We start from the raw sequence: 24,240 nt of genomic DNA, 5'->3' as shown, positions 1-24,240 counted from the left end.
GTGATACAATTCAGCATGGTCAAGTTTTTATACAACTGTGTACTCTGTGTTGAAGTGGTTGAAACTATGCTTTCAGACCTTAGATCTGGAAGTTACCCGTCATTGGATATCTAGCTCTTGCAATGATCGACAGTCTGTATGCAGATACAACAAAGAACTGTTCATGAAAAAATCTGCCATGTTTCAACTAAGTTCAGAATCAATGTTTTTTATTACAGATTGAAACAGACTTCCAGCATGACTTGTCTATTCTTGTTTTGGTATTGCTTTTCTTTTAAACTCATGTATTTTCAATGCATTATTTTTCACACGTAAGCTTCAACATAATAAATATTTATGTCCCATCTAGGGTTCCAAATATAATATTATGGAAGAGAATTCCCTTGCATTTTTCCAAAAGAGGCAGAAGTTATAGTTTCCTTTTCAGAGTTCAAAAACCTTTCACAGACAAAAATTCAGAAAGTCATTTTCATGTTCAAATTGTTTTCATCGCTCAATTACAATAACATTCCCTTGTCCTGGAATCAATAAATCCAGACAGGAAACAAATGGCAGAAATAAGGTAGAGCACGCCTCGGGGACAGAAATTCAGGCTTTCAAATTTTATTAATTCTCTTCTGATCTACCACTTGTGGGGGCTCATGTTAACGCTCTTGATGAAAGAAAAATTTTCAACACCTTAGTTTTTAGAAAATCAAAAATTTTTATTTTTCCCCATAGAGTTAACTCAGGGATAGAGGCCATTTTGAATTTCATATATCGGGAAATCTTAGATAATTTGTCCCTCTAGTGCCAAATTTTGCACAGTGACCCCTGATTTTTATGCTTGCTTTGGTAAGAGAATGGTTGAAAGTTTCACTGAAGAAAGTTTCAACAAAAGATAAAGTCTTTCACTTTCGAGGCGCATAACAATTCAGAAAAAAAGTTTCTTCTTTAAAATAGGTGGACATTGAATCAGAGTATAAAACTGAAAAAGTAAATCCCTAGTGAAAGTCATTACAGACAATTAAAACAACACGCAATGTATGTCATGGATTGTCTTTTGGCAAGCTTTCCATGCATAACTATTTCCTAGATTATATAAACATAATCCATCCGAGAGCAAGTATATTGCATCAGGTTCTTTAAAGAATACATTTTATTATCAAATTAAAGCTTTACAAAATATTGTAACAAATATAGATAAAAGAAAAGTCACTTAAATATAACTGTGTAAATCTTGCTTTAAAATTTTTTTAGCATTCGAGTTAAATATCATGTGATGTCATCATGCTGTGAGCAAAATTTGGGTGGAAAGTTCAGTAATAGAGAAAATTCATTGGACAATTTGGAACTTAGATATATACACAGTTTGGAGAATCATAGACCCTCGTTTTTCTCGAGGGTCTATGGGAGAATTCAGCATAATTGGGAAACATTCATTGGTAACTTAAAATACATTTTTTAACATCATATGTATCATAATTTATATTAATTTATGAAAAATGCTTATTTTTTACAGACAATGAGCTATCATGGTTGGACTTATGCTTCAGTCAAATTTGCTGTATTTACTGCAGTTCTTAATTAAACCACTGCTAATGAAAATGCCAGGAAGGAATATCCAATTTTTATTCAGTGAAATGGTGTGATATCAAAAGCTGTATGAGTGAAGTCTTGTACCTTGTAAACAATAACTATGTACATTACTGAACATGGAAAGGAAAATATAGAAAAGAAACCATATTGAACGTGTTTGAGTGTTATTGAGTGTAACAGTGGGATATGTTGTGCATTGATTTGCTACACTGTCTTCTCCAACATCACAAGTCATCTTGAGTCATTGTAGAATCTACTCATTACATCTTGTAAATCTCCAAGTGGATTTTCAGTTCAATGGTACAGTAGAATGGTTAACGCTTTAAGCACTGCAATTTTTCCCCCCAAACTTATAGTGTGCAACATTTTACCACTTTTGTGAATTTTTCTGTAATTTTTTTGACAATTTTGGACCAAATGAGCATCACATTTTATTGGCTTCATATTTTTATCAGAAGTTTAGCAAAAATTAGAAAAAAATTTACTGTTGTATATTTTGATATAGGCGACAAAATTGACTTTGGCGCTCAAAGGGTTAATGATATGAGTATGTAGTGATAAAATCATGTTATTAGTCACTGTGACAGCTCTCAAGGAGCAAAAGCGAAATTTGACTTGACACAAAAACAAAGAATGATACATACAGAAGGTCATGTAGAATCTTTGTTTAATTTATTCTTGCAATTGATACCATATGTAATGTATGACAATATTGTATCCATCAGGATCAAAATTACATATTTTGTTGAGGAGTGACTACCTAATACTTGTAAATTTCCTCAGTGTTATTTCAGTGTTTTTATGTAAGTCAGCTATGTGGTCATCCAGTAAATGCTCCAATTCTTTTCCTCGTCGTCTTTCTTCAGATACAAAAGACGCAGTCACTGATGCTCTGGATGAGGGTCTCTGTAATAACACACAAAGGTAGCATAAGAAGAAATTCTTTGCAGAACTTTCATACTCAAAATGGTACAACTAGTTCAAAATACCATGATCAAAAAGTTATGAACATTTTACTTTCTACTTGAATTTGTTCTGAAGAATACAGTAAACTGAATTTGGATAATGATTACCTTACATCATTTCTACAAGAGTAAGTGATACAGTCATATACAAAAACCCTGAAATATCTGAATCATATACTACATCTCACCTCATACTCATATTTCTCTGGAGTAGGTAGCAAACTTGGTAATTCTAATGGTTCTTGTGTTGTGTTGAGACTGTCATCTTGGTGTTTACTGGGTGATCTACTATAGGATGATCTACTATGAACTGATGATCTGCCAGGTGATGTACTTGTAATATGATCAACTGCACTGATAAAGTTTGTCATTATACCATGCTCTCCCTCTAATCCTATTAAATTAAATGTACAAATGACAAACATTACTCACCCAAACAAATACTGGATTTATTTCAGCGAATGGAAAGTGATACTATGTTTAAAGAGACACTAAAAGGAGCCTTGTGAAAGTAGCATTGGAACCTTGTGCCTTGCTTGACAACTTTTTTACGATAAGAACAGGTCATCCTTTAAATGTACATGTACAGTAATATTGAATATGATAAAAATTGAAACATACAGTGTGTTTTAGACAATTTAGTAAAATCAGGTGCAATGATGATGTACACCTCCCCAGAGAGACAATAAATAACAGCAGTTTCAAGACATTTCAGGTGGAAACACTGCCATCTCTGCATACGATTTTAATCTTATTGATTTGAACAATCTTTTTTTGTTTTTTTGTTTGTTTGGTCAAAGTCAGTGATTTGATGATAATGAAAACTGTACAACTGCTTTATTACACTCTGATAATGCTATGCAAACAATTTTACAGCATACAATACTGAATTTTCCTTATCATTTATCAATATTCACAATGTATACATGGTAATTATAATCTTTTCTCAGTCTTTTAAGTCATACAAACTAATTGTAATATCACTGTATCACAGATTTCTTCATAGTAAACAAAGTAGTACCAGGTTTATTCATATGTCACCCTGCATCAGTTCTGTATGCCTCCACAATTATAAAACATCAATAGTAACACTGTGTTTCCATTTGAAGAGAAAAGAAGTACTTTTGTTATCCAAAATATGAAAGCCATCACACAAGTTACAGAGATGAAGATGTTTTGTCAAAATGTTAGAGATTTGACAAAGAAATGAATGTGGAAATTGCACAATCATGTAATCAAATCTAAATGAAATCATCAAGGCATGAATTATTTTTACAAAAAGTAGAGCTATTGGCCACGAAAACATACATGTGCAAATTTCACCATCATTTCATCAAAAATGAAGGTATCGCTGGAAAAACCTAATCAATAATTTGAAAGCTATGTTATTTGTACTTTTGTTAGATACAAATTATAAAGGACTGTATTTGAATCCTCACTCTGTTAAACTATATTTAAACATTTTTCATTGACAATAATCATTGACACAAGTTCTGTTGTACAAAACTTTTTACTTATGACATAGTGCATCTACAATATAATGTACCTCATCATTTTTGTCAGTTTGATGATACATGTACAATTAATTACTAGTATTGTCAAATAAGAAGTTGCTGACAACATTTGAAGTATGATTTCAATTTTAATATTGAAAACATCTACATTGTTGAATTATTATCCTACATACATTGTGTGATGCCTCAACATTTTTGAAGGGTATTCTTCTTTCATTGGGAGATTTGTCTTATTACATCTCATGTATTCAGAGATCCTGACTGGCTGAGACTCCCTCAAGTGATACGGAACACAAAGTGATAAAACATAGTTTGGGTGATACAGCCCACTACAGTGTTCTGGCATATTATTCATTGCTTTTGCCGGTACCGAATCATTGCATGCATTGTCTGGGTAATTTCTTCATAGCAATGGATTCACAAAAGAGGAAGTGGCATTAACTTGCTGAATCAAATGACATTTTAGTACAATTTTACAGTAAGAACACAAGATATGCTTCAAACAACACTGTCTCTGTTTTTAGACATTTTAAGTTGACTATTAACGTAAAGTAGTGTGGCAATCAAGAAATGGTGCTGTTCACAGCGGCAACCCTTGCTTGACTCTCAGCAATATTCTATATAAAGGTTTGGAAACAAAACTGTTTGTTTGATGTGATGAGAAACAAATAAACACAATGGCATGGGCAAGATCACAATTTGTTGCCTGCTCTTGGGCTGGTTGCTCATGACAGTAATATTGATGATAACCTCACCTTTGGCTCAGGCATCATCAATATTACCATCAAGCACCATCCCTCGGGCCTGCAACAAATCACGATCTTGTCTTTGCTATCATATGTTATTATTTAACATTTTTATCCATTCAAGTTTTTTCTTCCTCATAGCAAACTATTAAAGACTATTATCACACCATAGAAAATAATTTTCAAAAAATGATGAAAAAGTTCACATATTTATACGTGGAATACCATGGTAATAATTTTGTATATATCCGTGATTGAAAGGAGAGATCTTGCCTTCCACCTTTAAGAGAGGACAATTGTGAATTGTAAACTGCCTTGTGTTGCCATGATCCTGATACATGACCCATGTTGACCTCTCTGTACATGTACAAAACACTTTTCACAAAATATTATATTCAGGTCTCTGTGCCATCATAGCTGTGCTGTTGATGCAGCCAATTACATATTGTGTAGTTGAAACTACTAAATGCTTGATATGGACTGATGGAGTGGCACTGCCAAATTGCTGAGTTTACAACATGATTGAGTTTATGACCTCTGTTCATAGTTCACAAGATCACCCCAGGAGACTGCCATAATAAAGAGATATGCATATTGTCAATAACAATGATAGCAATTGATAGCTATATATTGATATGTAAACTGTACTTACAACCTTGTTATTGCTCAATATATGAAATATATGAAATATCTTTCAAAATCAGCAAAATTAATTGTAATCCGTTTATGGTATTGGAGGGGTTATAGTGAACTTGGGCCAAACAAGTTGTAGGTTTGTTTCTCATCCTACTTCTGCCACAAAATGATGTTGACAGAGGGTTAATTCTTGTTTTCAATTTTGAACTGAAAAGATTAAACTCCTATCATGAAACTTGAATTTAGAGTTTGAAACTTACTTTTAAGGGAGTCTGCTTGATGTTTGATCACTGTTTCTAACTTGGTGTTTCCTTGGTGCAATGATTTGATCTCTCCTTTGTATCTACTCAGTGTACTTTCAAATCTAGACATTTCATTCTGTAATCTCTTTTCAAAGTTGTCTTCTATCTCTTGGATTTTCCTGTAAGATAATTAAAACATAATTTTGTTTTAAATAAATTGTTTATTTGGAATGGATGAGGAACCTGAGATGTACAGAGAAAATCACTGACACAGCAGACTGCAGTTATTACACCATAATAAAACTGCTTATCATATTTCTGTCTGGGTACTCACCAATTGTAAGTTTGACACAAGTCGAGAACAAAATACCAAATTGTCTGGTGTATACACTGATGCAACAACATCTAGTACAAAGTCATTGTCAAATATCAGTTAATCTTTGCTGTAAAATGGTACTTTAACCACAGGGGGCTCTTACTTCTTGTTTATTTGTGTCTGTGTTTGTTTGTGTGTATGTGTTTGTGTTCATTTATTTGTTATTTTTAATAAACAAGCAGCAAAAGCTGTTTTGTTAATATTTGTCAATAAAGAGCAGTTTATTTATTTATTTGTTTGTTTGTTTTTTGTTTGTTTGTTGATATGTATTTCCGATGGTTAGGGTTAGGGTTAGGGTTAGACTTATTCACTCCCTCTATATATTTAGACAAGGGGAGCAAGTGGGATTTCAACATCTGTATTTTCAAGTCAAGAAAAACACACCAAATAAATGCCAGACAATTGAAATATTGGGTTTGTGGCAGCATCATGTCCTGTACTTACCACACCTATCCTGTAATTCGATGGAAAGGGCAAAAATCGGCGATATTTAGCATCTTTCTCCTTTGATTCGTACAGTTTGTACGGCATAACTTAAATGTCACACTTTGGCAGGTTAGTATGTCAGTGAAATTTAAATTGGACCAATCATATAGCTTGTTAGACTCACAACACTACGCCAGTTCTCAAGCGACTATACCACACAGCAAGATGCAGTCATGCCTGTGACTAATACGTGTTCGCAGATATCGAGAATGCAACAAAAAGAGTCGTTGAGTCACTGTTCATGACAACGGATCATACTTTAATTAATAAAGAAACCATTAAATTAAAGATATCTTCACGATATTCGTAAAACTTGTTTCGTTTAGAACAGGTGTAGGGAAGTTATTTTAGTGAGTACGATAGTGTTTTGTTTGTACGTGTGTTTGTCCATATCGACCAATACACGGGTGCATGCAGTTCTGGATTAATGATCAGACACAGGAAAATGAAACATAAACTTGCTTGTTTTCTTCAACGGCGACTCGTCGGAATGCATATCGACATCAGGGGGAGCCATGCAATCAAAAATTCTCTTCTTGTAAATGTCTTTGCTGATGGCGTCTCGATAAATTGATTGAAACACGGTCCCTCCCCGTGTTTGAAACAAAAAGAGCTTAGACAGTAGTCCTGCGTACACTGATGTGTGTTCCCGATGTTGTAAGGCCTCCCACCACATGTGGTTGGAGGCCGTAAAATGTCAGGGAAACACATAGCATCGTACGCAGGGCTACGTAGACAGCAGCTGTCCAATGTTTGTGTCTGCCATTGTGAGCTAGCGATTGATCTCTGGTCCAGTGAATACCGCTGAGGACGCTTGCCCCGAACTAAATTTATACCTTGTTGATTGACGTGTAAATGTGAGATCGCTTAGATCGCTGATAAGGAATATTCACAGAGCGACTAATTAGATTCCTTCAGGTTTAAAAAAATACACGTGTAACCGTGACTATAATGACCGCCTAGTATTATCGGCATTTATCAACAACCCCATTCACTGCGAATTAGACAGACCACGAAGTCAATGTGCAACATATAGCTGAAAGACTATTTTTCACATTGCGATTTTAAGCCTATTTTTATGAGAAAGCAGAAGACATATTTGTAAATGGTTTGTTGAGTGACAATCATGTATGCATCTCTTGAAAAATTTTGGGGTTATAAGGTATAACAGTAGTGTATGAATAATGAGGTTAGAATTAGTAGCAAAGCTAAGTTGACAGTAATTAAGATAACAAAATTATACACTAAGCTAAGGAAATCTGAATGAAATAAATGTTGAAAGTAGTAATTGAAGCTAAGACAGGAATAAACTGAATGGCTGCTAAAAGGTTGGTAGAAGGCCACCACAGGAGTTGGTCAATACCATGGTGGTGGAAACGTAAAGCCAATCTTGCCTGCCACCCATATTACAAAAAAGTCTATAAATATTAAAGTCAATTTAAGGGGGCAAGATGATCAAGTAGGGCAGCAAAGTCATGGTCATCTTTTTTGTCTAATACCTTGTGTAAGTTCATGAACTTACATAAATCTTGCTATAGATTTGTTGCTATGGGCAATAACTGTGTTTCAGATCATTTGAGAGCAATCCATCCATGACAGGTTTTAATTGTAATATAGCTTCTATTAACTTCTCAAATAATTTTTTGTTCCCTGTAATGTCCTCTGAGAGCACACGGACAGATGCTCAGGACAGATGCTGGTGCTGGCTTAATGACTAAACTAAAACTTGTAACTTCATTGTCTAAGAGTAAAGACTGTAACATGTGACGTAGTGGATACTTAATCTCTGGAATGTGAATGTCAAAGTCTGTATATTGACTCAAGATGAATACTTGATTGAAGAGAGCAGATGTGAGATAATGTTGGGACACAACATCCATAAACATTTTCAGGAAGTCTTTTATCGTCTCAGGCTGTTATCAGTCATGGGACACAAAAAATGTTCCTATGCAGCATGGGTCAGCCCATTTTAAAAGTACATCAATGAGAAATGAACTGAAGTCACAAACAAATCTTATCTCCATGCTAACAGACCATGTTTGAACAACACTTCAATCTCTGCCACTATATCATGTACATAGAACATCTGGTCTTGAAATCAATGCGTGTATAAATAGGTCATTGTCATGTGACTAAGTCTTATGACAAATGCCCAGGGTAGTCTAAATTGTGAGAATCTAAAATATGAAATATGTTTTTTTTATCACTTTTTTGCCCAAAAGAGTTGAAATCTCTGATACTTCGAATCAGCCATCCAGCATATTTCTTACATTCATCAAAACCACATTTCTGTTCCACAACTCATAAAACAGTCCAAAATGCAGGATTGGTGTACCTTCTAAAAATACATACATGAAAGACCCCTAAAAATCAATTAGTTAAAAAAGGGGGTTAGCAATTCCCCAACACTATCTAACCGCTGCTCTGTTTGGCTCCATTTTAACAAAGGAGAACCTTCAACACGGTCTGACGATCTGTACCAAATATCAACAGAGTCTATTCAGTGGTTTTTGACTTTTTGTCGATTACGCAAAATTTTCACTCAACCCATCACAATAACCATAATGACCGAAGGTCATTATGTTAAAAATTGTTCATAGTATTTGAAGAATGTTACTCCAGTCAAGTTAAACTGTAACTGTTAGATTACTGCTAACACAGTCATTAAAGGGCCAGTAGCTGTAATGTTTGATGATATTTTCATGATTTTCATGTTTAATATCACCTACAGATTGTTGTTATACCACAGCATGTTGAGATATACTTGTCCACTTAGCCTGTACTTTGTGTAGCCTGCAATGTTATTGTTGAGGAGTGAATTCTGGTCTAGACTGAAATTCAAATGTAAGTGCATTTTACACACATAGATGCTATGTTGACAAGGTAAATAGTAAGTGTTTCCAAATGGTTTGGGCAGTACAACAAGAACCTATAATTGATATAGAAATAAAAATAGCTAAAAAACAATCATCAAAAGTAACATCTAATGGCATGCACTCCAGCTATTTGAAAGTTTTTGTACCACCTACACCACATCATCTACATTGTTGTTCTTTATTATCAATCAATCAATCAATCAATCAGCAAGAGTTTATATAGCGCCAAAATCCAAAACAGAAGTTTTGCTCTGTGACGCTCAATGGTTAAGCCACACTGTATGCTCTGGTGAACATGTGAGTTTTCAGCTTTCTTTTGAAAGTTTCTAGGTTTGTAGATTCTCTGATGTCAAGTGGTAGTGCATTCCATAGTTTAGGGCCAGCGTGAGAGAAGGCACGGCCACCATAGGTTATGTTTTTGTAGGTTGTGCAAGTTAAAAGTTTCTTGGCAGAGGAGCGCAGTGTGCGTGTGGGAATATAAGGCTGGAGTAGATCACTGATGTATGCAGGCGTTTGTTGTGGATAGCTTTGAAAGTTAACAACAAAATCTTGTAGTCAATCCTGAGACGAACTGGTAACCAATGGAGACGGGCCAGAACTGGAGTGATTGGTGTGAATTTCCTGGTGCGTGTGATTATCCTGGCTGCAGTATTTTGTGCTCGTTGTAGTAAAGAAATAGTGTTATCCGGAAGGCCGTACAGAAGGGAGTTGCAGTAGTCGAGTTTGGCTGATAAAGTTGCATGTATGATAATTTGACATGTCTCGTTACTAAGATAGCGTCGTATAGAACCAATCCGGCGGAGGTGACTGTAGATTGACTTGCAAGTTTGCCTGATGTGCTGACTGAACATGTGTTTATTGTCGAAGATCATACCAATGTTGCGCGCAGATGAGACAGGTGTGATGGAAGTAGAGCCAATGTTGACAGCGTTAACAGGATCACGTGAGCAGTTGAACTTTGAACGAATCAGCAGGACCTCGGTTTTACTATCATTAAGCTGGAGTTTATTGTGGGTCATCCATTCCTTTATGTCATGAATGCAGGTCTCAATTGAAGATAGGGCTGTGGGAGAGTCGCGATGAGAAAATGAAAGATAGAGCTGGTTGTCGTCTGCGTACTGGTGGAAGTGTAGATTATGCTTATGTACCAAATTTCCTAGTGGACCGATGTAGATAGTGAACAAGAGAGGGCCGAGAACCGAGCCCTGTGGTACGCCGAAATTGACTTCTGAGGGTTCACTGATGGCATCATTGAGTTTGACGGACTGGACACGTTGCTTCAGATATGAATTAAACCACTTTAGTGTAACATCAGAGATACCAAGATGAGCGAGTCTATCGAGTAGTATATTGTGATCGATTGTGTCGAAAGCAGCAGAGAGATCCAGGAGGATGAGGAGAACATATTTGCCAGAGTCAACGGATAAACAAATGTCATTGTGTACTTTCAGGAGTGCAGTTTCCGTACTGTGGTATTTTCTGTATGCTGACTGAAATGGTATCTGGAGTGAGTTTTCAGTAAGGTAGTTATTGATTTGATGTGCAACGATCTTCTCGAGTACTTTGGAAAGAAATGGCAGATTTGAAACAGGTCGATAGTTCTTTAGAATGTTGAAGTCCAGGGAAGGTTTCTTGAGAAGTGGAGTTACGATTGCTGACTTGAATAACTGTGGAACTTCACCAGTGTGAAGAGACAGATTGACAGTTTCTGTGATGAACGGAAGCAGTGGGTCAAGACATTTCTTGAGCAGTGAAGTTGGAATTGGATCGAGGCAGCATGACTTTGATGGTGAGTGGATTATGATTTTCCTGACATCGTCTATATTGACAGAGTTGAATCGTGGTAATCTGGATGTTGTCATGATTTCAAGATTGCTCTGTTGACTGGTCGAGGTGTTCAAGTCGAGGCTATTACGGATGTCACTGATTTTCTTAATGAAATACTGGCTGAAACGTTGTGTAAGATCTTGAGTTGACGTATGGGTAGGTAGAGGTGTTGGTTTGTTGAACAGAGATGACATGGTTCTGAATAGTGACCTCTGATTGTCTGCGTTGTCTTTTATGAGGTTGGTGTAGTGGTTACGCTTGGCATGGCGAATTAATTTGTTGACCAGGTGGCATTTATCTTTGTAGATCTGCAGATGAATTTGCAGTTTAGTTGTGCGCCATTTATGTTCAGCTGATCTTCTCTGCTGTTTTGCCTGACGTATTTCAGTAGTGTACCATTTAGTGTTTGGTCTGATAGTTTCGATGCGTTTGTTGAGAGGTGCATGATTATCAAGAAGATTGGACAGGTGTTTATTATAGGTGGCTATGGCTGAATGTACATCGGTTGGAGGACGACAAAGGTCTGGTATGGCGGTAATATCACTGGAGAAAACATTGGAAGAGATGGCAGATATGGAGCGATACATGACTTGACGTTTCTGTAGTGGAGGTTTTTGTAGCATAACCCTGGCGTGAACAGGACAGTGATCAGAGAGATTTTGATGATGCACATCTATTGAATCGATGACTGACTCAGAGTTTGTGATGATTAAGTCCAGGATGTGACCGCGGATGTGAGTTGAAGTTTGTACCCATTGTTTCAGGCCAAAGGAGTCAATAATGTCGGTGAACTTCTTTGTGTTGGTATTCTGTATGTCATCGATGTGCAGGTTGAAATCCCCAACGACGAACAGGTGGCTATCACATGAACTAAGCTGTTCTAGCAGATGCCAAATTCAGACAGGAATTGTTGTATGGTGAATTTATTCCTCTTGTTTGGTGGTGGACGATAGAGAACAATCAGTTTTATTGAGATACCATTGTATGATAGAGTGGCTAATGTGGCTTCAAATGATTTGAAGTTAAATGGTTTCCAGGATAATAATTTCATAATTGACTTGTAGACAAGAGCAACACCACCGCCAGATGACATGTTGCGTGGTGTGTGACAAAATGAGTACCCGTTGGGAGTGCACTCATTGATGACGTGGCTATTTGTATCTTTTATCCAGGTTTCAGTCATGGCTAGTAAATCAATGTTGTGTTCTGTGATGTAATCACCAACTTCAGTTGCTTTGTTGCAGACTGATCTTACATTCCAGGTTGTAAGCAGCAGCTTGTTTTTTCTGAGTACTGGTTTACATTTGTCACGTGTTGATGAGACTGAGGGAAACTGAGTGATACGATTGGTTGGAAAGTGTTGATGCAGCTGTTGGATAACACCCATGGATTTCTGCTTACGAGTGCCTGCTCTCACACCACGATGAGTTACTGGTCTTGCTTGCAGCTTGCAGGCTTTGATTGTATTCCAAACTGGTGTTGGCAATCTTGTAAGCTTATTGGACGTTACATTGTTCAGCAGGTGTAGCATCTTACCAGAGTATTGCATGGTGGTGATTACCATAAATAGCAGCAGGATGTTCACCAGGAGAATGTTCATTATCATGTGATTAACATAAGAAAAGAGTCCGCATGGAGAACAATACAACTGCAGAACTTCAGTGGCAGCAAAATTAGATGAATCACAACTTCCAGGAAATAAAATCCAGAAAAACTAGTTGAGAAAGCTTGCGATCGGGTTGAACTTACAGAGTTCCAGTCTGTAGACATTCATAGAGCATATGTGATGAAATGAGACTTCTACAGCCTTGACAAGGCAAGACATCAGCCAAAAGCTGAAGAGCACAGTGTGGAGGCTGCCTGTGAGGCGCTCTACCAATAACGCTGTTCATGGTTACAGGTTTGTTACTAAATATAGCTGTACGTGCGCGACATAGGACATGCAGCTTGAAATGCGGACAAATTTTGTCAATGTTGCATGCATGGCTGTTTTTGCAGCTTATACCCTGAGTCATGAATATGTTTTTTAGTATTCATTGTTACAGTAGCAGTCGCCCACTGAGGTGTATTTCCGTCGTTCTTGCATGCATAATTTTCAAAAGCGTAATCTAAAAATGTGGACAAATATTTATTTTTGCATATTTATGAGAGAACAGTGACGTAAACTGTGAACAGCCCTATTCATAGAACAGTTATGACATCAAACACAAGAAGTTCAAATGTGTTCAATGATAATCTGCATTTACCATGAAATTTAATTCACACTTTTCATTGAAAGATATATGGATACACTGAGTATTGCACTAACCTGTCATCTTTGACTTTGATATTTGTGATGGTATGTTGTGTTTCCTGAAGGGCAGCATTATACTGGTGTTTGAGACTGGACAAGTCTTGTCGCAACCCTGCATTCTCCTGACGTAGTCTGCTACCCTCATTCTGTTCAAAACAATTGTGACACAGTCAAACCATGAAACATATTATATTTGATACTTGTCAACAAAAATGACATTATCAAGTGAATGCAAATCTTAAATTGTTTATTTGTCAACAAGCAAGACATCATACTCTACCCTTAGAATTTACAAGTAACTCAACACTTGTACAAGATATTCACAGTATGCAATGCTATCGAGAAGTCTAACTTACTTCTAATTTTACAATTGTCTTATTGGAATCAACTTGCAGCTGTTGTAGTTCATTTAGTTTGGCTTCTATCTCATGCAGATCCTTGGTATTGGCAAGTTTTTCATTCACTGTGGTCTCTCTAAGATGTTTATTTTCAACTCGTAATGCATCAAGCTGTGCAACAGTCACCTATTGGAAGAGGAAGATATTGTTAAATAGAATGAAATTCATCTTTTATTTATATCAGAAAGACTGTGGCAGTAAAGCACCTTGTTTCTTGGATATGTCATTCATTCACAAACTTGGACAAAAACTCTTCAACTATAGCAGCAATATAACTTTGACACACACTTGTCTGACTGGAATAATCAAATCGGGCTGACAGCAATAAGCTTGATTGGAATGTATTCTAATTGGCCTGAGAGCAATTAGCCTGACAGAACTGTATTCTGATTGGCTTGATAGCAATTAGCCTGACAGAATTGTATTCTGGTTGGCCTGATAGCAATTAGCCTTACTGGAATGTATTCTGATTGGCCAGATAGCAATTATTGTGACAGAATTGTATTCTGATTGACCTGATAGCAATAATTAGCCTGGTAGGATTGTATTCTGATTTGGCAATTGCCTGGTTTTAAATCGTGAAATGCTATGTAATTAGCCTTGCTGGACTGTCACCTGAGTAGCCTGTATTGATTAATGGTTGCTGTAATCTGATTACCTGTTGGCTGATATGTAATTAGTCTGACAGGACTCTGATTGGCCTGATATTAATTAGCCTTGCTGGACCAAAGTCTGACTGAAGCAAAAGACAATTTCTCCACTTGTTGAACTAAACATAGGGCCAAAGTCCCTGAAGCTACTATAGACATGGATACAAAATTAAGTATTTCCTGACTGTATGAAATTATCTCACTAAGGTCATCCTAGGGATATGTAAACCAAATATTAAAGCTGTCTGACCAGCGGTTTTGAAAAAACAAGCGACTCAACAGTTGACAGAGCTCTGCTGTGTTATGTAGAGAATAACCTTTTGTGACACATGTATTGATGAAGAAGGTGGATATCTTTGATAGCTCATTTCAGGATGGTCTGACCAAAAATGGAAAAAAATTCCGTAAAAATACAGATTTGCATATTTCATCAGACTATATTAGTCTATAATAGCAAATAAACGAGAGTTAATTACATTCTAATTAAAGTAAACAAGACTTGCTTAAATCAAGATTTACGTCGAAATATACAAAAAATAGTGACAACATCACTGTTCGCTCCCATATAGTTACCAAAACAAGTCAACAATTGTATGAAACATGGACATACATATACAGACAGACTGACATACACAGACTGGCACAGTGATGACATTGACCCCAAGTGTGCTTTGGCTCATGGAGATAACGAACAGCTGAATGTTATGATAAAATAGTTAAGTATAGACCTATACAGGCACTGAGAGTGAATATGTTACAGCAATTTGATTAGTTGATTAGTTTCTTTTCCTTTTCTACTCCTGTGATAATCTTTAAGACAATCAATCTGCAAGGCAGTTTATGTATTGACAAATATGTTATCTTTTACAAGTACACAGTAAACTGTTCTTGATTTTTCATTTACAATATTTGACAAAGATTAAATACATAACATGCAACCAATGTTTCCACTTTGACTATACACCAGATACATGAGAAATTTCAACATACAATCATCAACTCAGAAACCCTACACGGAAAAGTAAACATTGTTTTCTTCCAGAACAGCTGGTGCATCAACATCTGGAACAACTTACAAACTTAACCAATTACACAAGAATGATGAAACAAGAGATAAAATTCAACTGTGGTGAACTTGACCATCCCTTTCAAATCCTTACCTAACTTGACATCTTAAACTAAAATACACTGCATGGTTAATTGCGCACAAAAATACATCGGGGTGGACTATTTGATAAGGGACTGTGTCTGGAAGATCGATGAGGTACATTACAGTATCTTTTTATCCGATCCATTGTACATTCTTTTTTCCCCACTCTCCCACCTTTTCGTTTTGTCAAACTTCTCTGGCTGAATTTTTTATTTATTTGTTTGGAATTTTTTCAAAATCTGCCAGGATTTTTTACTGCATTTCAACACCAAATACAGTTTACCATATCAAATTCTTACTAAATCACCACATTATATACTCTTAGTTCCAGGAGGTATAAAATTACCAAAAAAAATCTTAAAAATACAAAATGAAAGATATCCCAGTAAAACTGAAAGTTTCGCAAAGTTGCCCCAAAAATTCAAAATTCCAGATTTCAACTTAATTTCAATATATCTTATTAACAAAAACCCTAAGAACCTGTTTACCAAATATCAAAGCAATCAGACTGGTAAATTTTGAGAAACAAATTTTTTGACCAAAAATGAGAAAAATTGCCCCCCAAAATACAAAATTGCAGATTTCATCCTAATTTTAAATATATCAAATTAAGATAAACCCTAGGAACCTGTACACTAGATATCAAAGCTACACAAGATTTAGGAGAAAATTTTTTTGACCAAAAAAGGCAAAAATTGCCCCAAAATAAAAAATTGCCAGTTTCAACATACCTTAAATACATTATATTGGGATTAATCTTAGATACCTGTATACCAAATATCAAAGCTATCAAATCAGTAGTTTTTGGATAAAAATTTTTTTATCAAAAATTATGAAAATTGCCCCAAAATTACAAATATGACAATATCAATACAATTGCACAAGTTTGACTGAGGTCATTCTGAGGAACATGAATATGAAGTTTCAGAGCAATCAGATGAGCGATTTCAGAGAACAAGATTTTTTGACAAAAACGGAAAAAAATACCCTAAAAATACAAACATGCAAATTTCATCCCAATTTTTGCACAAATACTTTAGAATACCTAAAAAAATCTGCGTACCAAGTTTCAACCAAATCTGACCACTGCTTACTGAGTTTTAGCCATTTGCAGGATTTTTCCTTTTTTTCCCCTCATTTGCATATTTTTTGCACTGACATGTTCATTTGAACAAATTCACATCTCCACCCCTAGGTGCACCTGTACACCAAATACTAAGACAGTAGGTGCTACGGTTTAGGAGTTTTTGATGTGGACGGACATACATACATACATACATACATACATACATACATACATACATACATACAGACGACATTTTCCACCTTATACGAATACCTCCCATTTGCATATATACATATGCATATTATATGGGAGCTAAAAAACAGCATATCTGTCAGGTTATAAAGAATCTTGAGCCGGTTATCTTTTAATATCAGTATTTTCATCCCATTAACCAAGCACATTTTAACTTTCAAATTAACATTGTAAGTAAGTTCTGTTGAATAAGTTGAGACTGTACGTACTCAGAGAAAGCACACTGAAGAGACAAATGTTTGAAACTTAACAAGTTCAAGGTCATCAAAAGCATTATAAGGAATCATGTTACACTTTCATTGCACTGTTTACACAGATTGCATAATTGCTATAAATAGCACATGAGGAATCTTACAGCCAGCTTTACCATAAAAACCCTATCACTTTGACCACTCTTTTAATTGACCACTCTATTTTTTCCTCAAAAAAAAATCTTATTTTATCCTTACCTAGTCAACCATAATGGAAATTAGAACTTTCTCTATCTCTATTTATTTGACCACCCTATCATGACAAACTATTATGAGCAATTTCTTTTAGATAACATAAGTGGTGGTTCAGAATATATCAAAGTTGGGATTCAGGAAAGTTGCCTTTACATGTTTTAATCCTCATTCACTATGAACTGTGAAAAAAAAGTTGAACTTTCTGATAATTCCACACTAAAATTATTTTGGCTTTGATGATTTCCTAATTAATTCAATTATTTAAAATCATATTAATTATTTTTTTCGGGTGAATTGATAGGGTTTATACTGTACAAGAATTGCATACAATGTAAGTCAAACTTTGACCAAAAATGAAAAAAAAATTCCTTAAAAATACACACATTTGCATATTTCATCACAATTTGAACAAATCTAAGTTGGGTTATCCCTAGGGACCTGTATACCAAATAACAAAGCTGTCTGACCAGCGGTTATGAAGAAGAAGATTTTTTACCAAAAACACCTTTTTTGGCATTAATTTGCCTATTTTCAACAATATCAAAAAATTAAAAAAAAAGTTTCTCAAAATCATATTTTTCATCTACACAACAATATCAAATCAGTAAGTACTGTGGTTCTCAAGATATTTGAGTGGACGGACGCCTCACAAACGGACATACATACATACATATTACATACATACATACATACATACATACATACATACAGACTGACGACGGACGCCGGCCGGATACCCATCCCAATAGCTTCTATAGACTATAGTCTATAGTAGCTAAAAATCTAATTTTTTTTAATGTCAGCCTGTTCATGTGTATTTCCAAACTGATACAAAACAGGCTGAATGAAAAAGGTGATTATAAGAATTGGATGATGTTTAGCTTTGTGACAGGAAAATCAGATTCTTTGGACAGAATCAAACCTGCTTACATCACATTGATATCAATAAAGGATAAATTTTTGTTAACTATATTTCAATGTTTCTTTATCAGTTAATATTTATATAATTTAGGTTATGCATACAGTAATTATTATCAACAAGTCATCGTGATGACACAGTCCCCACTTGTTAATGGGTACTTTGATTACATGTCCTAAGAGGATAGAGTCCTCTTCATTAATTGAGACGTGCCCAAGTTTTGGCTAAGGACACGAAAAAATTGTAACAAAATGGCTGCCATGCAGCCATATTGGATCATATCAAGAAACAAATTGACATACATATGTATGACATAGGTTAATGTCCTTGTACCAACTTTGAATAAAATCGGTTAAGATATGCCTTAGAGTATTATGGCCCTCGACAGGAAAAATCGTAATAAAATGGCCGCAAGGCAGCCATATTGGATCGTATCACATAACAAATTGACATGCATATGTATGACATTAGTCAATCTCCTTGTACCAACTTTGAATAAAATCCGTTGAAACATGTCTGAGTTATTGCTCTGTACATGAAAATATCGTAATAAAATGGCTGCCTAGCGGCCATATTGGATCGTATCACATAACAAATTGACGTACATATGTAAGACATAGGTCAATGTCCTTGTACCAACTTTGAATAAAATCGGTTGAGATATGCCTGAGTTATGCCTCTGCATATGAAAAAATCGTAATAAAATGGCCACACAGCAGCCATATTGGATTGTATCACAAAACAAATTGACATGCATATCTATGACATTGGTCAATGTCCTTGTACCAACTTTGAATAAAATCGGTTGAAACATGTCTGAGTTATGGCTCTGTACATGAAAAAATCGTAATAAATGGCCGCCCTGGCGGCCATATTGGATTGTATCACACAACAAATTGATGCATATCTATGACATTGGTCAATGTCCTTGTACCAACTTTGAATAAAATCGGTTAAAACATGTCTGAGTTATGGCTCTGTACATGAAAAAATCGTAATAAAATGGCCGCCTGGCGGCCATATTGGATCGTATCACAAAACAAATTGACGTGCATATCTATGAAATTGGTCAATGTCCTTGTACCAACTTTGAATAAAATCGGTTGAAACATGTCTGAGTTATGGCTCTGTACATGAAAAAATCGTAATAAAATGGCCGCCTGGCGGCCATATTGGATCGTATCACAAAACAAATCGACGTGCATCTGTATGACATATGAAGTAATCCTTGTACCAAGTTTGAATGAAATTGCTTCTTGCATCTCTGAGATATCTGCGTGAACGGACGGACGCACACACGCACGCACGCACGCACGGACGCACACACGCACGGACATGACCAAACCTATAAGTCCCCCCGGACGGTGTCCGTGGGGACTAAAAAGTAACTATTCTTTGACTTTCTATTAGACCAAGTCCGTGTATTATTATACATCTGTACTGCGTCTGTAAGCTATGGAGTTTTGTCGTACAGTAAGTTTCAGTATCAGGAGACGCGGAGTCCAATAACTTTGATGCGGAGTACAATAACTTTAGAGGTTATTGAACACTATTTGACCTTTGACCTAAGCACACCTTTACGTCAACATGTGGAAAAAGAAGAGAATATTTTACATGTGTTACAAGAATATATACTTCTTAGCATTCAGTACTTCACAAATTAAATCATGGTCAGTCCAAAACCTGTGAATTCAAGTGAAATTATGCTGCTCACATACAATTTCTACCTTGTGCACTGCGCAGCGCGGGTTGAAATTTTGTTCTGTGCGCTCAGTGGACGCACTCGACACCTCCCCAGCCTACTCAAGATCATCGCTCAGTACAGTGTGTGACGGGCATTCGAAAGACGCGTCAATTTCGATTTTTTCTGGTAAAAGGTGTATAATAATAAGGTTATTCCCAAAATACCAGGATTTATGTCCTTGTACATCGTGCAGCAGAGGTATTGTCCTCGACGCTACGCATCTCAGACAATACCTCCGCTGCACGATGAACTCGGACATAAATCCCAGTATTTTGAGAATAACCTTGTATTATCAACAAGCGACCTAATGGCCGATATAGCTCTGCTGTGTTTATGTAGAGAATAACTATTTTTGACACATGTTAATGAAGAAGGTTGAAATCTTTGATAGCTCATTTTAATGGCCACAAAAAGTGGCTAAAATAGCTGCAAAAATACACAATTGAAGGTTTCAGCATAATTTTAATATATCACATTGGATCATCCCTGAGAACATGTCAACAAAAGCTATCTGACGAGTAGTTTTTTGAGAATGAAATTTTCTGACCAAAATTGGCAAATATTGCCCCCAAAAATAAAAATTGCAGATTTCATCATAATTTCAATATATCATACATTAAAATAATCCCTTGGAACCTGTATACCAAATATCAAAGCTATCAACTTGCAGTTTTTGAGAAACAAATTTTTTGACCAAAAATGGCAAAAATTGCCCCAAAAATACAAAATTGAAGATTTCACCATAATTTCAATATATCACATTTAGTTCATCTGTAGGAACCTGCATATCAATTTCAAAGCTATCAGACCAGTACTTTTTGAGAAACACATTTTTTGACCAAAAATGGAAAAAATTGCCCCAAAAATACAAAATTGCAGATTTCACCATAATTTCAAAAAATATCATTAAGATCATCTGTAGGAATCTGTGTACTAAATTTCAAAGCTATCAGATGAGTAGTTTTGGAAATACACATTTTTTGACCAAAAATGGCAAAAATTGCCCCAAAAATACAAAATTACAGATTTCATCAGAAATTCAATATATATTACTTAGTTCATCTGTAGAAACCTGTATACCAAATTTCAAAGCTATCAGACCAGTACTTTTTGAGACACACATTTTTTGACCAAAAATGGCAAAAATTCCCTTAAAAATGCAAATTTGCATATTTCTGCACAATTTGAAGAAATCTGAAATAGATCATCTCTAAGGACCTATGTACCAAATATCAAAGCTATCTGACCGGCAGTTTTGAAGAAGATTTTTAAAGATTTTTTGACCAAAAACGACAAAAATTGCCTTTAAAATACAAATTTCACCACGATTTGAACAATTCTAACTGAAGTCACCCTAAGTAAACTGCATATCTAATTTCAAAGCAATCAGACAAGCGGTTTCAGAGAAGGAGATTTTTTACCAAAAACAGTAAAAAATGCCCAAAAATACAAATATGCAAATTTCACCACGATTTGAACAAACTTAAATGAGGTTACCCAAAGTGAACTGCATATAAAATTTCAAAGCAATCGGACTTGTGGTTTCAGAGGAGAAGGCAATTGTTGACGGACGACAGACAACGGACAACGACGACAGACAACAACAGAAAATCAACCTATTTGATAAGCTCCGCTTCACTGACACCGGAGCTAAAAAGTAACTATACTTTGACTCTCTGTTAGATCAAGTCTGTGTATTTAAACTGTTACTTAAAGCCAGTCAATGGTTCTTAAAAAGACAGATAGATCGTGGTATGAGATTAGTTCCCAGGTACACACACAAAGCCAAAAAAGTTGAATGTAATGAATTTATGTCATTATATGTACAGAGTCTCCATGCTGTAGTGGGTTAAAACTGTTCATGCTGAACTGCAACAGCTTTTACACACATCACACATGGACTACAGAGGAAGGTGGGAGTTAGGATCATGGAGAACACAAGTACTTCTAAACTAACCTGAAGTTCATTGTTCAGCCTATCATCATTATCACTGACTTCTCGCAGTTTTCTCTCCATTGCAGACACATCATTACTGAGCGTTGCTACAGTGACATCTCTCATTTGAAGTTCAGAGGTCAATGTGGATATTTCAGATCTCATTTTGTCCATTTCAGAGTTGTAATACATTTCTTGTGAGTAGTACTTGTCTCTACTCTGAAAAGACAAAGGTTTCAATATGTAAATGTACTTCATTTTATACAGAACAGTGAAGAAATTCTTGAATTGTCAGAAAAGACACACTACATATTACAGTCACAAATTTGAAGAGACAAAAGTTCAAAATTATTCCATATCTGTATTGATGGCTTGATTCATTGAAATTTGTGCATCTTCATAACCTGGGAAAGTTAAGTATACAGCATTCATACATTATGCTTAGTCTGGTATCACTGATTTTATCTCTGAAAGAAAACTGAATGAGGACTGTGAGTGAGATTTCATAGCATGTAATGAATGTGAACTGCACATCTATATATGATGAAGAAGCACTGTTATTTCTGTCAGCAGGAATATGTCGTATTGCACTTCTATCCTCCAAAGACCAGTGTTCTCCCCAGGCCATTTTAGCGTAGCGGTCCCGCTACGCTTTCGCCTCTCCCCGCTACGCTTTGATTCTCCCCGCTACGCTTTAAAATATTCCCGCCATCCTTTAGTTCACACGCTAGCGCTCTGCGTAGCTACCAGCTGTTGCATGCGTTGTCTACACATTAGCGCTCACTGCAACTTTCAACCTGGTGAAAGAGTGGAAGGTGTGAAGTACGGTATGCGTCCGATAAGTTGTCTGGAAGTGTTGAGAGGAACGTTAAAACAATAGAAGAATCGGCTGGGTTGTTCACAAGTTTTCATTCTACAACGACCAACAAAGACCTTTAGTCGGTACATCGAGGACAAATATTCACGAGAAGTATTCACAGAGTTAGGCGATGTAGCACTAGTGGGGCCTTTGATCACATTCCCATGCTTTGATCAACGAAATGGACCGCAAAAGAAACAAAAGAAGCAGTTGTCTAGTGAGGTTGATTATGATTTTACAACGATGATCTTTTTTTTTGTCCGAGTACGATCACGATCGCGATCGAGTTCACATTGCATAAATTCCAATATGGCGGCGGCCATGTTGGCCGACGTGTTCATAACGTGTTGACATTGATCCTGGCGTCGCGTGTGGTGCCACTCTCACGTCCTCTGAGAGATTTTACACCTGATTTTCGAGAGATTCTAGTTGTACTTAGTTCATGTCTTGTGATCATCTTGGTGGTATTTTTAAAATCAAGAATCGAACGTCGATGTTCAATGGCAGTGATATACGCGGCGGCGGCTGGTTGAAATTGATCCCCGTGATGAAACATCATTCGCGGTGTTTGTCGTTCAAAAATGATATAAAACTCAATTACATTTGAATTGTGTAAAGCTTAAACTTATGAATTTTCCTCTTTGTTGGCAATTTTGACAATTTTATTAGCAATATACATGTATGTATTAATGAAACTCCAATCAGACGAACCATTTCTTGCTTTCAATCTGAACTTGTTGTTACTGTTTGAATCTTCTATTTTAATTGCAATTGTACTATACTGTGATGATTTATTTAAGTGTAATAAAGAGTTTCCATGATGTTCAAATTGCATACTTGTGTGTTACCATTGCATTTTGTTGTGAGTGTACATGAATGCCTGGGTGCATGTGCAAGCTTATATCCATATGCAAATATAAATTAATGATATGCAAATGATTATGCAAATTAGCCGCTACGCTTTTGCTTGATCCTGGGGGAGAACACTGAAGACAGTTGTTCTGGCATGTTTGTCACTGCTATAGGTGACAGAAAAGTGAAAATTTGTCTTGAGACTACTGGTCAATGCAGTTACACCAATGATAAATTGTCATGAATTTTCGTACAACAGATGTGAAAGTAGCTTCATCAGTCGGAATGCCATAAGCCAAGTATCATTTTGTAAGAATAAATGTTATCAAATGATTGAATGACATAAGATGAGAATATTTCTGAAAAGGATATTATTTCCCTTCAAAACATAAACACCAAGGGAGGACACCAAGCCTGGATATGAGAATA

General features: G+C 36.0%; 1 protein-coding gene across 2 annotated transcripts in view; it reads right to left on the bottom strand.

Moving 5' to 3' along the window:
- Positions 1 to 1,115: 1,115 nt before the first annotated feature.
- LOC139118338 (centrosomal protein of 63 kDa-like) overlaps positions 1,116 to 24,240 on the bottom strand; it is a 51,923-nt gene continuing 28,798 nt past the window's right edge. For both annotated transcript variants that reach the window (XM_070681601.1, XM_070681602.1), the window contains 6 exons: positions 22,122 to 22,319; positions 13,896 to 14,063; positions 13,555 to 13,685; positions 5,700 to 5,860; positions 2,732 to 2,937; positions 1,116 to 2,484 (listed from right to left, as the gene is read on the bottom strand). In XM_070681601.1, coding sequence (XP_070537702.1) covers positions 2,335 to 2,484; positions 2,732 to 2,937; positions 5,700 to 5,860; positions 13,555 to 13,685; positions 13,896 to 14,063; positions 22,122 to 22,319 — 1,014 coding nt within the window. In that variant the 3' untranslated portion in view covers positions 1,116 to 2,334. The remainder of the gene's footprint in view (positions 2,485 to 2,731; positions 2,938 to 5,699; positions 5,861 to 13,554; positions 13,686 to 13,895; positions 14,064 to 22,121; positions 22,320 to 24,240) is intronic.

The sequence above is a fragment of the Ptychodera flava genome, chromosome 19 (assembly GCF_041260155.1).
Source record: "Ptychodera flava strain L36383 chromosome 19, AS_Pfla_20210202, whole genome shotgun sequence".
Classification (NCBI taxonomy): domain Eukaryota; kingdom Metazoa; phylum Hemichordata; class Enteropneusta; family Ptychoderidae; genus Ptychodera; species Ptychodera flava.
The sequence above is the reverse complement of the archived record's forward strand: the minus strand, read 5'-3'. Positions and strand labels throughout refer to the sequence as shown.